The following is a 16,461-nucleotide window of genomic DNA, read 5'->3' on the forward strand; positions in this document are numbered from 1 at the left end:
ATTATTACAACGTACAAAAAGGGGCTTCAATAAGCCTATACAAAAGAGGGGCTGCCGAAGCAGCACTAACATCCACAGTACAGATAAGCAAACGGTCAAGCGCCTTTTAAACTTGTCTTCGAAGTCTCTCCAATCTCTGCCACATTGTTGCTCATGCTAAAAGAAGAACTCACTTTAAAAAAAAAAAAAAAATGAAGAAGAAGGAAATAGTAAGGAAGAAATCAATGAAGAAGATGGAGGAGATGAATGAAGAAGATGGAGGACATGAGTAAGGAAGGAGGAGAAGAAGAGAGAATAGATAAAAAGAAAGAAAAGGAGCAAAAGAGGGAAAAGCAGAAGCACTTAGCCCCTGCCTCAGCCCTGACTCCTAACACGCTGGTGCCATATTAGGTACGCTCGTGAGGAGCCGGGTGGTGCTGGTCTTGGTTGTTCTCGACTCAGTCACGCCGAGAAGTCGACATGACGAGCCCCTGCTTCGGATTTTGGCTAAAAGAGAGGCGGGACAGATCTTAAGTTTGCGCCACCCTTGCCCTGACCGAGCCATTTCAAGTTTTGTCAGAATATGGTGTTTTGGGGAGGAGCGTGTTTCCTTCATCATTCGTCATGGAGGGCGTATGCTGATATGATGTATAACAAACGGGCTAAGTGGACGCTAAAGGGGGATGCGGATTTCAGATTTCAGAAGGAAGGAGAGGAGTCTGTACGAAAGTCGCTGCCACCTGCTTGCCTTCTTATAGGAAGGGCAAAACGGATGGAATTAAATGCGTTCAAAGTTTCCAAAAGAATCTGAAGAGGAAAGAGGCGCCCGTTCCGTTTCCCCACCTTATCAGATGAGCCGTCGGACATAAATGTGCCACGTAAAGGGAATTCATTTAAGGGCGCGTCTGGGACATCCAAGCGGCAGGAGTAGATCACGAGCGGATTAAACGGAATCCCTTGAAAACCGGCTGACTTCCTGGGAAACCGCTCACATAAATGCGGGGTCAAAATAAATGGGCCATATTGAGGGCCCGGGTTTGCCAAAACCCTCCTTTCCAACCCGGAAGTCGGACAGAAGGGTTTTGAGGGGCTATTGTGGGACCCAACAATTCGTGGACCAGGCCCATTTGCCCTTAGAGAGTCCGAAGGCCCAATCCGAGGAGAGCTGTGGCCCAAGCTCTACAACGCAGAGCACAAAAGAATTTTGGGAGGCAGCCGAGGACAGTGTAGTCCTCGGCAGATCCATAATCCCACCAGAACAAAGGGGTGAAACTGGTATAGGGACGAATTCGTAAGGAGATCCAAGATACCTTGGGGAGGTTATCCTTACTACCCTTCCAGATAAGACCCAGCTCCTGACAGAGCCGTACTCTGCAGCTTTATCAAACCATCCCCAACAATTCCGGGATTGGACTGATGGGACAAATGTCAGTGTTTGTAAAGACTGACCCTACACGTGGACGAAGGATAGCGGACGTAAACTAGTATAAAAGAAAAAGTAAGTGAACCTAGAAGAGGAGGCTGGATCCCACCTCCAAGGGAGGGAGAGGATCTGGGTGAGAACATCTCAATAACATCTGAGATTACAGAAAAAACCCATCGTCGGGTAACCGGGGTAAGACCCCAATGGTCCTCGGATCAAGTCCGAGGAGGCCCATCCCCTAGGATGCGATGCCGTAGAGCTTAAACGTTCAAGCCCAAATCCTTTTTCTACACGAACTCCTCTCAAATCAGGACCGGGCACCGCCCCGTGACCAACGGCTAACTTTTCAAGCCCACTCTCTACAAATCATATTGTGAGGGATCTTTCATGCGCGAGCCCAACATCCTTATTGGGCCGCTAGAGAATTGTGTCCTTACAATAAGGAACAATCATTTTAGATTGATCACCATAATTAAAATTCTATCTTATTTATCAAAGTACAAAAACAACATACAAGAGGTCTCTCTCATTGCTTGGATATATAATCTCTCAGTGCTCTTCTTCTAGTTCTTTTTAATATATATATATATATATATATATCTCCTCAGGATTCCTCACTGCAATGGCAAGAGTGGCTAAAGCCTAAAGAGGTGCACCATTAAAAATTCTAAGAATATATGCTCTTATTAATTGCACTAACAGCTAAAAGGGTGTTCAATTGAATATTATAAGAATATATACTCTTTTCTAAAATTAGAAAAAATATATAAATAAATAAATAAAAGGAAGAAGAAGAATATATACTCATTGCCATTGATTTTTTTTTTTTTTTTTTGAAAGGAGCCGTTTAATTAAAAAAAATGAAAAAAAAAATGTGGCGGATGATCCACATATCATATATTAAACGGATAGGAACATATACTACGCCTGATCTTAGCCAAAAGGCCTTTAACCAATGGGCTCTTGGGCAACATAAATAGAACGATACTATTTTTACGGGAAAAAAGATTTATATATATATATATATATATATATATATATGAGTTGGGTTTAAGTTACACCCGGTGTAACTCCACAAGAGTTACACTTTTTTTAAGCTATAGATTTATGAGAGATCCAACGGATACAAACAAAACACCAATATCTATTATAACATTAAATACTTACCTAATTAATAGTCTCCTCATTATCTCTCTTCTCATTAAATATTTCTTATGTCTCTTTTTCTCAATCCTTATTAAGTCTTTCTTTCCATTTTCTTTACAATTTCTCCTACGTTTCTACTTTCTTAGTCAAAAGCTTCTGCCGTGAACTGAATGGCCACACTGCAAAATTGTTTAGCAGTTTCTTCTTTAGCTTCTGCCGTGAACTAAAATAAAGGAAGTCAAAAGCTTCCATGTTTTATTGAATGTATTCCAATTATATCATCCTGTTATGCTCTTAGTAATAAACTTGTGAAATTGCTTCCTTTTTTTTTTTTTTTGGTTTTTTCTTTCTGTTGGTATGATAATAAATTTGCAAACACAAGTTTGTTTTGTTTTGTTTTTTTTTTTTTTTGAGAAGCCAAACACAAGTTTTGTTTGTATGAGTGTCATTCTACTAATTTCAATATTTGTAAAAATATGAATAATTTAACTTCTTCTTAATAGACTCTCAAAAAAAAAAAAAACTTCTTCTGAATAAAATGGAAAGTCAGCGGTAGTAGAGTTAAACAATTGGGCCTATCTTGAGTTTCTCTCTCTTCTACATCTGGAGACATTTAATAAGGAGAAAGGTATTTAAGATTGTAAGAACTTATAGGCCTCTAGCCATACTATTGTCATACGATGAGGGTAAACATTAGGATGAATTTGAATTACAAACAAATTCTAATTGGATCAAATTTGGATAGTTAATTTCTATCTTATTGTAATCTATACAATCTAATAAAATTTGGTTTATTGTCTTCATCCATTTTTCTCTACTAATGTTTTTTTATTTCTCCTTATTTCTGCACTTTCTGGCATCCTTGAACGTAATTCTTTTTTTTTTTTTAAAATATTTGTTAGGAATTTAGATACAATAGTACTTACTCCTTGAAAATTTTATTTCGTTTTTTCCAGTAATTTTCTAAACATACTATCAAGGAGAGAGAAAAGAGACATAAATCTACGATGAAGTGATATTCATGGATGATTTGTTGGAGAAATTGTAAAGAAAATGGAAAGAAAGACTTAATAAGGAGAGAAAAAAAGAGACAAAAGAAATATTTAATGAGGAGAGAGATAATGAGGAGACTATTAATTAGGTAAGTATTTAATGTTGTAATGGATAATTGTGTTTTGTTTTTATCCGTTGGATTTGTCATAAATCTACGGCTTAAAAAAGGTGTAACTCTTGTGGATTTGTCATATATATATATTCATATTATTTGATCTTTATCCTACTTGTCACAGCACAACTGTAAAATCTATATTTATTTTTAAAAAATAAATTAGGAGTAATGCTACAATTACAAACTATTTACAACATTTTATAACTTTTTTTTTTAATGATTTTTGATTTGGTTAGTTTCTTATTAGTTTTCATCAAGACCCACCATTAACATCATTTTTTTTTATTTACCAATAACAACTCATCACATCAGTAATTTATAAAAAATTTTGTAAAAAAATTTGTATCTTTAACATTACTCATTTTTTTTTAGAGAGTTTTAACCTATGACGTCCGCTCCTGATGATAGTAGAGTGAATATACTATATTATAAAAGATATTATTAAAATATTAATTATATAATAAATATTTTTTTGAGAATCTTATTAATATAATTATTATGAATAAAGTGAGGTTATAAACTTGATTGTAGCCAATGGTTACAACTCCATTTGATATCAATTTCTCAAAAAAAAAAAAAAAAAAAAAACACTCAATATCTTTTGGACAAAATTTAACTACAAAATTAGTGGTAGCCTAAGACTACAAATTCCTTAAAAATAATAATATTGTTATATATTTTGAAAATCAATCCGTTGAATTGCAGTTCTTTATGTTCTTAATACACATGTTAAATTCTGTTCCAATCGAATATTATTTACTATATAATCTATAAGTTTATATTTTATGCATAATTTTAAACTACAATAACCTGCAATTTAAACAATTTATTGATGACATAACTATTAATCTTTAATTTGTTAGAAATTTTACAAGCATGGATGATATAAGAAAAAAATGTAATCCAATGGTGGATTTGTCAAAATCCACCTCCAATAAAAAGATATTGAGTAAGGTTGTAATTTTAGGCTGACTACAACCAATTTTGTAACTAAATTTTGTTAATATATTTTTATTGGATATGAATTTTGACAAATCCATCATTGGATTATATTTTTTTGGTTGTATCTCCCATACTTGCAAAATTTTTAGAAGATCATAAATCAATAGCTATAATCAATCAAATTTTTAAATTTTCCTATAAAAAATGTATAAATTCTAAGTATTTGTAGCCTAAAATTATGCATAAAAATAAATTTATTGATTGAATATTAAATAAAATCTGATTAGCACGAAATTTGACATGTATTTTGAGAATGTAAAAAATATACAATTTAACGATTAAATTTTCAAAACATGTAGTAATATATATGTGGGGACCGGCTCAAAATAACAAGTTGGCTGGGCCTTGGGCCCGTCCGAGGACCATTTTGTCCGAGGAGACGTCGCGGCCCAGAATCCCTACCCAAGCCAACTGGGGCGAAGAAAACACGTCCGAGGAGTAATTCCTCCTCGGACATTCCAAAGTCCAGGTCAATGATGCATCCCGGTTACTGTAGCCTTCATTCCAAACACGTAAAAAGAAAAAAGATTCCAAATATCCCAACAAAGGCTGTCACCACCACATTAAATGCACCACAACTACTCTCCTGACCGCATTAATGAAGAGAAGACCCCTGAACAGTGCTACCTTGGTCACTGCAACTCACAAAGAACTGGTAAGGGCGTCTGATGGGACAGGTGCTCAAGTGGGGGTTTGGATGATCAACAAGTGTAAGGCCCAGATGATAAAAGAGGGCCTATATAATATGTAAGAGTCCCTTAAAAGAGGGGGACGGAAAAAGAGAGAAGAGAGAAGAGGAGAGCAAGGATTCACTGTATGAATGCATAGCCATGAATAAAACTTCCACTTTCACATCCATTTTCTTCATTCACGTCTCTATATCCACTGAGGACATGCAACAAACCGTTTAAGCCAACTGGAACCAAGTTCTTCTGCCCATACTCTATAAGATTCATTGTGTGGGACTTTTTGGGCCAGGGCCTGACCGTCCAGGACCGGGTTAACTAAAATAGTGTCCCTACAATATATATATATATATATATATATATATATATATATATTGGGATTAGAAGTTGTGGTTGCACCAGGTAACTTCACTAAATTGCAGCAATTTTTTCTAAGTTGTGGTGGTGCCAAATGATTTCACCATATTAGAGTTATCTTTTAGATAAAAACATGCAACATACATTTATATTTCAGTTGATAGAAACAACAACTTATTTGTTCTTATTAATTTCTTTAGATAAATTAATAATAATAATTTTAACAAAATATACAACATGCATTTAAGTTTTAGTTAATAGAGACAACAACTTATTTATTCTTATCAATTTTTTTAGATAAAGTAACAATAAATATTTTAACAAAACATATTTAAGTTTTAAAAATTTAATTCCTACTTCAACTAAAAATTTATTATCAAAATTTCAACAAGATATTATCTATATATATTCACCTTGAATTTCCAAACTCCCAATCAGATATTAGGGGTTAACAGTCCAGTTTTCTTTCTTCTTTTTTGGTTTTTCGGATCTCTCTATTCTTAACAGCTGACAAATGAGCAGTCCCTTTTGCGCTAGAGACATTTATTACATGCCATCGACCTTTTCGGTCCCATGAATACGATGGTCGGTGTGTAGAGTATTGAGTCATCTACGATATTAAATAACGCAACCGACGTCCAATACCAATAGAAGGGGAATTGGACCACATAGCACCAGCCAATGTTGAATTTACTTCAACACTGGTCTCATCGAAAAGCAAAGAAAAAGATTTAAGGTCCTCTGTCAACAAATCAAAAAGATTTATGCTTTTTATTGAACATATGAGACAAAACATAGAGTTTTTGAGTTAGAACTTTATTCTCTCTTTTGTACTTCTAAAAAAAAAAAAAAAAAGATATAAGTTTTTTTTTGGGGCAACGGAGGCTTAGCCAATTTATTAACCATTTCTTTTGAATATGATGGATTTGAGATAATAATAATAATAATAATAATAATAATAATAATAATAATAATAATAAGGGCTAAATTTTAGAATCCAATATGATTTGAGATTGGATTAAAATTTAGGCTTTAACTAATAATCTAAAATTGACTTAATTGCATTTGTTAATTTTTAAAATAACTACTATTGTACTCATTCAATTCATTGCCTAATTATATATATATATATATATATATATATACATATATATATTTATATTTATATAGATGGGTTCAAGTTACAAAGAGTTACACATTTTTTAGACCGTTGGATTTAAGTAAATCTAACAGTTAAAAAAAATACCCTCATTACTACAAATATTCTTATTAAGATCTCATTAATTACCCTCATTTATTACCTTCTAAACCCAAAAACGTTTGATGTCTGGCTCTCTTTCTCTCTCTCCGTTTCTCTATCTCTATCTCTTGCACCATTGCTCCTCCACTATTGTTCCACCTTTACAGGTTGCTAGTAGAAGGAAAAAAACAAAAAAAAAACAAAACAAAATAAAAAAACAAAAAAACAAACAAACAAACAAACAAACCAAGCCTAACACTAACAATAGAGGTTTGTGAGTGCTGAGTTTTTACTTGAATCGCCTAGCTAGGGTGGAAATATATATAGAGATTGGCCGGCTAAGAAACTTGTTGAACAATAGATGAGATGATTTTGTAAGCCACCTCTTATTTTGACCAAGAAAATTCAACATACAAGAGATAGAAACATGAGATTTAGACATTGAGATTTGAGAATCCAAATCATTGAATACAAAATCATCATATGATAAACATTTTATTATTGATCAGAGCCCTATATTAAAAAAAATGTTTGTCATATATAGCAACATCAAGCACCTTCATTTATAGAATTCTTATATGCATCATAAATTTCTATATCCCATATCCAAATCTGCAATGTCATGCACATGCCTCTCTGCGCCCGCTGTTCTTGACCTAAATTCAATTAAGGAGAACTATAACAGATTATTTTTGCTTCTACTAGCAACCTGTGATCATTAGTTGTTCGGCTTGGTTTTTTTTTTTTTTTTTTTTGGAGGTGGAACAATGGTGGAGGAGCAATGGTTGAGAGAGAGAGAGAGAGAGAGAGAGAGAGTCAAAGTTTGGGTTTAGAAATAGGTTTGGAATGTAATAAATGAGGGTAATTAATGAGATCCTAATAAGAGTATTTGTAATAATGAGGGTCTTTTTTTAACCATTGGATCTACTTAAATCCAACGGTTTAAAAAATGTATAACTTTAAAGAGTTACACCAAATGTAACTTGAACCCAACACACATACACACACATATATATATATATATATATATATAATATCTTCATTAATCAACAAAGAAGAGCAACATCTTTCTTCAATTGCTCAACAATGACAACACGAAGAGAGTGCTTGCTACAATATTTTTTTTTTAAAAAAAAACCTATGAACAACGGCAAATTTAGCAAGGACGTATACAAAACAATTACCATTTCTCCTAATCCAACTAAAAATACACTAGACAAAACCTTTGCTAAGCTCAAACAAATATACAAATATACAAAAATATGGAAATATACCACTCAACAGAAGTTAAACCTAAATTTAAAGTATCAACACATGGTTTAGAGTCTCACTCCACAATAATCTTTTAAAGTTCTTCAGATTGTGCAATCAGAAAGGTACAAAGGAAGGTTGTAGCTTTGGCCTATAGAGCATCACATAAGGCTTTCTGTTTTGTCCAAATCATAATTACCTTAATCAAAACTTATACATGAGTAAATATATATATATATATATATATAATCAAAATTACTTAAGTTTGGTAAAATAAATACAATGTTAAAATCCCACATATATGTAGTGATAGAGAAGAATAAAAAATTATACCACTAAAATGCAAAGTCTTGGCTTAAGGCATCTTTGAAATTAAGCTTTCTTGTAACTTAGAGCCACCAACATAGAAAACTTAAATAGCTACAATTTTCATGGGGTTTGGCTTACTTCTGATACTTTTTAAAAAGAAATCTTCTTTTGTTTTAAAGAGAGACTACTACATCACTCATTAATCAAATAAAAGATGGAGATTAAAACCTACTACCACTTGTCATTGTATATTTAAAATAAAAAAGACATGTCCGGTTAAAAAAAGACTAGAGATAAGCCACATCCATTTTCATGCGACAAATAATCTCATTAAGCATTAAAACACAGACATTAATTTAAGAAATAAAATTTCAAAAGATAGATTTAATTTTTTCTATATATATATATATATATAGAGAGAGAGAGAGAGAGAGAGAGAGAGAGAGAGAGAGATTCACATCCCTTGCTAAATTATGCAAATGTGACAAACATCTTGTTAGGTTACATATTTTTACACTCATTTTATTTAAATACCACCTATCTATGCTTAAACATCACCAATAAATTATTCGGCCTCTCTAAATATTTTTTATCCTATTATCATGCTAACCCATAGCTATTCTCCATACCACCACAAAATTGGCCACAAATATAAAATATTATAAAACCCAATAATTTGCTAGGCCTATAGTTCAAACTCATGCCCAAATTATTTTATTGAAGGGGTTCAAATTCCATGGATAAACATCACTGTCAGTTTCTTTAAAACATTCTCCCTTCTCCCCTTGTGTGCATGTGTGTTAAAATACTTAGTATTCTCAAAAAAAAAAAAAAAAAAAAAAAAAACCATGATTCAAGTCCATGGCAAATTATCTATCAAAAAATCTAATTTACATTGACAATATTAAAAGCCCAGTTCTCACTGGCAATATCAAAAAACCCAATTCTCATTGGCAACATTAAAAACCCAGTTCTCATTGTCAATATCAAAAAACCCAATTCTCATTGACAACATTAAAAGCCCAGTTCTCACTAGTAATATCAAAAAACCTAGTTCTCACTGGCAATATTTAAAAGCCTAATTCATATTGGCAGTATTTAGTAAAAAACCCAAGATTGTTGATACTTGGAAAATATCATATGTTAATGATAAAATTACCTAAACCCTAATCACAATCATTTTAAAGCTTGTTACATACTCATGAGAACCCATGACTACTAATCTATTTCCAAAACTAGTGGGAAATTATGATAATTCCCCCTAAACACATAAAATTATGGTCACTATTCATTTCATTTTCATAATGCTATGATAGTCATTCATCCTACAAGCTCATCATTAAAATCATGACATGATTATTGGGTCTTGTTCAGAACCATAAACATTACCTATGCTATTCTAAAAAAAACCATGCAATTCATCATTTTAAAATAGTAAATATTATTTACAAGGCATTTTGAAATAATTAAGGTTATGCTATTATTTTAAAGTCTTGCAAATCATTATCCAAGGACCCATTACAAACATCTATCAAAGCACAAAGCATATTGAATATCTACTAACCCATGGCAATATGTATCATTGTTGTCCATTTTGTAGGACCCAAGATGTGATAAAAGAAGAAAAATCCCAAGTGAAGAGGGGCACAAAGACAACTCAGTTGAAAAGTCTAGCCCATGTAGACAAGTCCAATTTGAAGTTTCAGCCAAGGCAGTCCAAGGCAAAGGACTGAACCATTTGGACAGCTTCCCTCTTTGTCCATCCCTGACCAAGGATCAGCTAGGGAATTCCTCAAGAAACAACTGGATCTCTAAGACTAAACTAAGGGCTGTCCTATCAAATTTCTACCACTACCTCCCCTAATGTGGACAGTGCTCAGAGGTTGTACTATCAACTAAAGTCTAATTGGTAATAGAACTTCATCATCTTCCTCAAAGATCTAGTTCCAACAGAAGGAAGTGATAATCAAGTTTCTCAAATCTCAGCAAGTCAACTCTATAGATGCCAAAAATGTTCAAGAATTAGTTCATGCACCAAGCCCATAAATCCTAAAGGAGAAGATTTGAAAAAATGTAGTTTGGAAGGCATAAAGGGATCTCCAACGGAACCCTCTGAAATAGGCTTAAAATTTGACACTTGGCTTGGGGTGTTAAATCCTACTCTCTGAGGTCCAAATCTCAGTTGCAGCACCAAGATTCTACTCTAATACCTGCCTTAATCCCATTGGCTAAAGCTAATCCCAAAAATCTCAGCATTTAGGGTCCATTTGGGATCCGCTTATTTTGCTGAAACTAAAAACTCTTTGTTAAAAGTACTGTAGATAAATGTAAAATTTAGTTGAAATAGTACAGTTTGACCCATGAATAGTACCAAAAAGTACAATGGGACCCATGAATAGTAGCAAAAATAAGCTGAATAGTAAAATAAGTTAACAAAAATAATTTTTGCCAAACGGACACTTAATGCAAGATTACCTAGATATTCACCTATATTTGATATTGCCCAAAGAAGCAAGACAGCCCAAAAGAAAATCTCCCATTTATAGTCAAATCCTAGGATAGGAGTCTAACACTCTTCTTGCTGATCAGCCCTACATTTTTGGATTCTTGCTAATCAACCCCTTAAGCTCCACTATAAGAGGGAAATCCCATCAGCTCCACCAACACATACCAACCTCCTTGAAATTTTTGTTATTCTTGTAACTTTGACCCATAATTCATAAAGAGAAGCCATCTTTCAACTTGTAGGTTAGTTTCCACAGCTCATAAATGACCCCTCTTAGTCCATAAAAACCTACACTCACCTAGCCTCAAATATTCATTTTCCTTTTCTAGCAGATCCTAGCTCATAAATATTCCTAATCAGTTATAAGCGACCTTCTTCCCCACTAAAGACTTAATACAACTAAGCCTTATCATTATTTCCCTCCATTTCACTACAAACTTACTCACCCATTCACTTAAAAATAGCCTTTACTACCCCCACATATATTGTCCATAAGAATCTTGATTCAACATCTGCTGCACTAAGCTGGAATCTCTCTCCCCCTTCATTTCATGCCAAATAACCCCTTTCTTCTCACTATGGAACTTTTGGTCTTTACTTTTTGTTTTTCCATTGAGGGATATAATGTGTTTGAACAATGAATTTTTTTTTTCTCATATTGACGTAGTAGTAGTAGAAAGTACCCTGGACCATTTTGACCAAGACAGACAAGGACTTTCTGAAGTGAACACTTACTTAAACTTGTTCAATAATTGACTGTTGGATCATCAGTTTAATTTGACTTTACTGCTGGAGAATTTTATTTTCTTGCATTTTTGTAATAGAGCTACTTATCTATTAATTAACCATCATGAAGTGTTTTATTAGGCCTTAATGGTGTTCTTGCTAAGGTGTAGCCTTTATTTCTTACTTGGATAGGCTTATCACTATACTGAAAGCCTTTAGGCATCATCTCGAAACCCAATGTTGAGTTTTGGCTTGGCCTCCCCATATTTTATTCAATGATTCAACATTTTGGTGACTCCACTAGGGAGGCCAACCATATGTGAAAGTCTATCATGCCTCTAAAGTTGTGTAACAACCAACAAGAAACAAGTCAAGATAATATTCACCCAATGGCACAAAGCCGCCATGGTCCAGTTGCACAAGATAATCAATTTGAACAGTCTGGAGTCAACTAGGAGAACTCTGATCAACGATACTCTTTTCTCCTTGAAATGTTGTAAGGAATGCAACAAGCTCAGTTTGAACTAGTCGAACCTATCAAAATTCTAAGGGAAACTCAAGGTCAAGGTGTCCAACCACCACCCAGAGTACCAAATCCCCGTACACAGCAATAGAAAGGGTTAGCGATTGGAAATCCTCAATTTGGTGAGCAAAATACTCTTGCCCAGCAGTTTGTTATTTTATCTGATCTCACTTTTTTGCCAAAAAGGGAAAGAGGTAGGCAGCCAAGAAAACCTAGGCATTATGTTCGTAAACCCCTATGTCCAGTGAAGCTAATTAGTAGACTGTACCCGAAGAAGTATGAGACACCTACTTTTGCTCTCTACGATGGGAGAAGGGGGAACACAATAGAGCATGTTAGCAAGTTTTTGGATTCTATGGATCCAAATTTAGGAAATGAGGAGCTTTGTCTAAGGGAATTCTCAAAATCCCTCACTAATCATGCTCTACTCTTCAACCTAACTCCATTACCACGTAGGAAGATATGGTGGAAAGTTTTTGTACAAAATATTTACATGGAGAGGAGAAGGTTACCATCATCACCCTCCATAATACAAAACAAAAGCCTTCCGAAAGATTCCTTTATTTTATCCAATGATTCCAAAATAGTACCCTTGATTGTTATGGACAGTACAAAGAATAGGAGCTTTAGAGATTTTCATTGATAACATGTTTCATGAATATTGAGCACACTTGGAGAATCTTGATATTTGTCAATTTGCTCAATTACTCCAAAAGGCTTGCAAAATAGCCCTATTAGTCAAGCCATTTGTCCCTGACAAACCTAGAGCAGTAAAAAGGAACTCTCCTCAAGCTTTTGCAATCTCCAGAGGTGAATTAGCAGTAGGGGTGAAGCATAAAAGAGAGGATGACACAAAACAATAGGAGCTACCTCTTATTCCATGTACTAACGAAGAAATCAAGGTAATAGTTGAGAAATGGATAGCTGACAGAGTCCTCAAAGTCATCAAGACCAACCGAGAGCTTACCAAGGAAGATATGCAAAATCCCCTATATTGTCATTATCACCAATACATGCATCATAAATCCAAAGATTGCAGGGCTCTCTGTAGGATGTTTCAAAAAAAAAAAATTACAGATGGGACCCTTGACTTAACCCAAGAATAGGAAGTCCAACGGAACCCACTGCCACAGCACAATAAAGCGAAGGCTATCACAATGGCTCTTGCAATTGTCTGAATATGAGATTATCCTAATCGCTCCTATAGCTATAAAAGGGCAGGCTATAACTAACTTACTAGTGTGATTTCCAGGAGAAGAGAGTTGGAATATTACTAATGATGTTCCTGGTGATTTGCCGGAAGTTTTAATGGTTGAGGAGATTGGAGGTAGATGGGTTCTAAGATTTGATGGGTCCTCAATCGCTACTGAAGGAGGAGCTGGAATTGTTCTAGCTAAAAAAAAAGGGAAATAGTAGCTATGTATTTCAAACTTGATTTTCCTTGCATAAAAAATACAATTGAGTACGTAGCATACCTTAGAGGCCTGGCTGTAGCACTTGAGATGAGAATCAAACACGTTTGAGTGATTGGAGATTCAAATCTAGTTGTTTATCAAGTAAGGGAGATTTTGCGCTCAAAAAACCATTGGCACCATATAGAATGATGACTCAAATTTTGGAAGATTCATTTGAAGACTTTGACATTCAACACTTTCTAAGGGCCAACAACCATTTTGCTAATGCTTTAGCTACTTTGGGATCTAGGATCAGTTTTGAAAGCACAACTACCAATGTCACAGTTATAAAGAAACTTGTTCCAGTTATACAAGTATTAAAGGAAGATTTTATTTATCAACCACTAAACTAGGCAGATTGGTGATTGATAAGGGTAAAATTGTGAATGTGAATATTCATGAATATAGTATCATGAAGCGACGTTCAAAATAGACCCGTCGACCTCACTTGTCATAAATGGCAGTCGAACAGCTTTAGGACGTCTACAGCTTTAGGAAGACGGGGTTAACTTATCATAAATGGAAAGCTGACATTACTAAGCTGAAGGGAGTAGGCAAAGCTGATGACCCTAACGAGGCTGACGACCCCGACGAGGGAGTAGGCGAAGCTGACGACCCCGACGAGGGAGTAGGCGAAGTTGACGACCTTAACGAGGCTGACAACCCCGATAAAAGGAGTAGGCGAAGCTGACTACCCTGACAAGGGAGTAGGCAAAGCTGATGACTCTAACGAGGCTGACGACCCCGACGAGGGAGTAGGCGAAGTGACGACCCCAACAAGGGAGTAGGCGAAGCTGACGACCCTAACGAGGCTGACGACCCCGACGAGGCTGACGACCCTGACGTGGCCTTGCTTGGTCTCCACGTTTGCATATATAAAGAAATATCTTGCGCCCCACGCTTGGTGTTAAATAAAAAGACTCCTACAAGGAAATGATCTCGCAAAATACGTCTAAAGAGACTCCTATAAGGAAAAGACTTCTAATCTAATAAGGAGAGGTCAACCCTCTACCACTATAAAAACCCCAATACCCTCACCAACCAAGGTACGCATAATTTACCCTCTCCAACACTTTAGAATTGTGAGAAGTTCTAACTTGACCTTCGGAGGGTATTTGGCCGGCACCACACCGGTGCTCTCTGCGAGGTCTTCTCTTTTTGTGTTGTGCAAGCGTTGTTTCGAGCACGTGAGTGCCGTATAGCTCACTGACGATTTTTTGGCATCATCAGTTGGCGCCGTCTGTGGGAACGAAGCGTACTTTAGCCTATCGCTTCTCGGACAAAGAGTTGCATGGTACTTACTCACTCAATGGCAACTACCAACAACGTTCAGGGAGACGAGCTGCGACCCACTACCCTGGAGAGGCAGGTCCAAACCCTCATGGCAACAGTGGAATGTCTCACCAAACAGAATCAGGACCTTCAAGAACAGCTACGACAAAAGAACGCCGCTATGGGTACCCAAGGGGAAAATCAAGAAGGTACCAATGCCGAGCGAAGAGACCAAGAGGGGCCGGAAGGTAGTAATGCCCCAAGCAGACCCAAGCGACAAGATATGAGCTGTCCATCTGTCACTGATATGGCTCAACCCCACATTGTCACAAAGATGCAGGCGATGAAGGAACAGATGGACGTCATGATGAACGCCCTCAAAGGACGGGTGTCCAGTGACCTTGATGATCTGGTCCACCGAACCGACTTGCCGTTCACCACGTCCGTCAACTCCTTCCCCCTTCCACCAAAGTTCCGTATGCCGCAAGTGGAAAACTACGACGGAAACAAAGACCCTCTAGATCATTTGGAGTCCTTCAAGACCCTGATGCACCTTCAGGGGGTACCCGACGAGATCATATGCAGAGCTTTCCCCACCACGCTGAAGGGTCCCGCAAGGATATGGTTTAGCAGGCTGACGCCTAACTCCATCAGTACTTTCAAGGAGCTAAGCGCCCAATTTGCTTCGCACTTCATCGGAGGACACAGGTATAAGAAGTCTACAGCATGCTTGATAAGCATCAAGCAGCGGGAAGATGAGACGCTAAGGTCTTACATAGCATGCTTTAACAAAAAGGCGCTTTCAATTGATGAAGCTAACGACAAGATACTTGTAGCCGCTTTCACAAATGGGCTGCGGAAGGGTAAGTTCCTATTTTCACTATATAAGAACGACCCGAAGACTATGTCGGACGTGCTTTACAGGGCAACCAAGTACATGAATGATGAGGACGCGCTTCTGACTCGAGAGAAGAGAGAAAGGCAAGAGGGTACGCGACAGGACAGAGGGCAGAAGATGGCAAGAACTGGAGACACTGAACAGACAGAAGCTACACCGCCCGTGGAACACCAAGCACCTACGGAAGTACTACCAGTAAAAAGGATGGCATGAAGAGCAGCACCCCTTTATTTCTAGTTTACCTTAGTGAATTTTAACTATACTCCTCAGTTTTTCTATTTACTTTAGTTTTTGCTACAATAACTCTTTTAAAGCCTAAAGGGCAGGTCTTCGTTTTCTTTTTAAGAACTACTTTTTCTATGAATGCATGGTTTATTTTAATAAGAGGAGTTTATTCACGCATGGCCAAAGTCGCCTACAGGTGGACGGTCACTACGCTAAGTTACCTACGGGTAGACGCATGGCCAACGCCTACGGGTGGACGATCACTACGCTAAGTTACCTACGGGTAGACGCATGGC

The 16,461-nt window shown here is 36.2% G+C and overlaps 1 protein-coding gene and 1 pseudogene across 1 annotated transcript; one reads left to right on the top strand and one right to left on the bottom strand.

The window, feature by feature from the left end:
* Nucleotides 1–2,237: 2,237 nt before the first annotated feature.
* On the bottom strand, nt 2,238–2,359 carry LOC115954338 (annotated as a pseudogene).
* Nucleotides 2,360–15,079: 12,720 nt separating this feature from the next.
* On the top strand, nt 15,080–16,153 carry LOC115951815. The gene has a single exon (XM_031068958.1). It carries the CDS (start codon nt 15,080–15,082, stop codon nt 16,151–16,153), a length of 1,074 nt encoding a protein of 357 aa, XP_030924818.1.
* The last annotated feature ends 308 nt before the right edge of the window (nt 16,154–16,461 follow it).

Source organism: Quercus lobata, chromosome 7 (genome assembly GCF_001633185.2).
Source record: "Quercus lobata isolate SW786 chromosome 7, ValleyOak3.0 Primary Assembly, whole genome shotgun sequence".
Taxonomy (NCBI): Eukaryota; Viridiplantae; Streptophyta; class Magnoliopsida; order Fagales; family Fagaceae; genus Quercus; species Quercus lobata.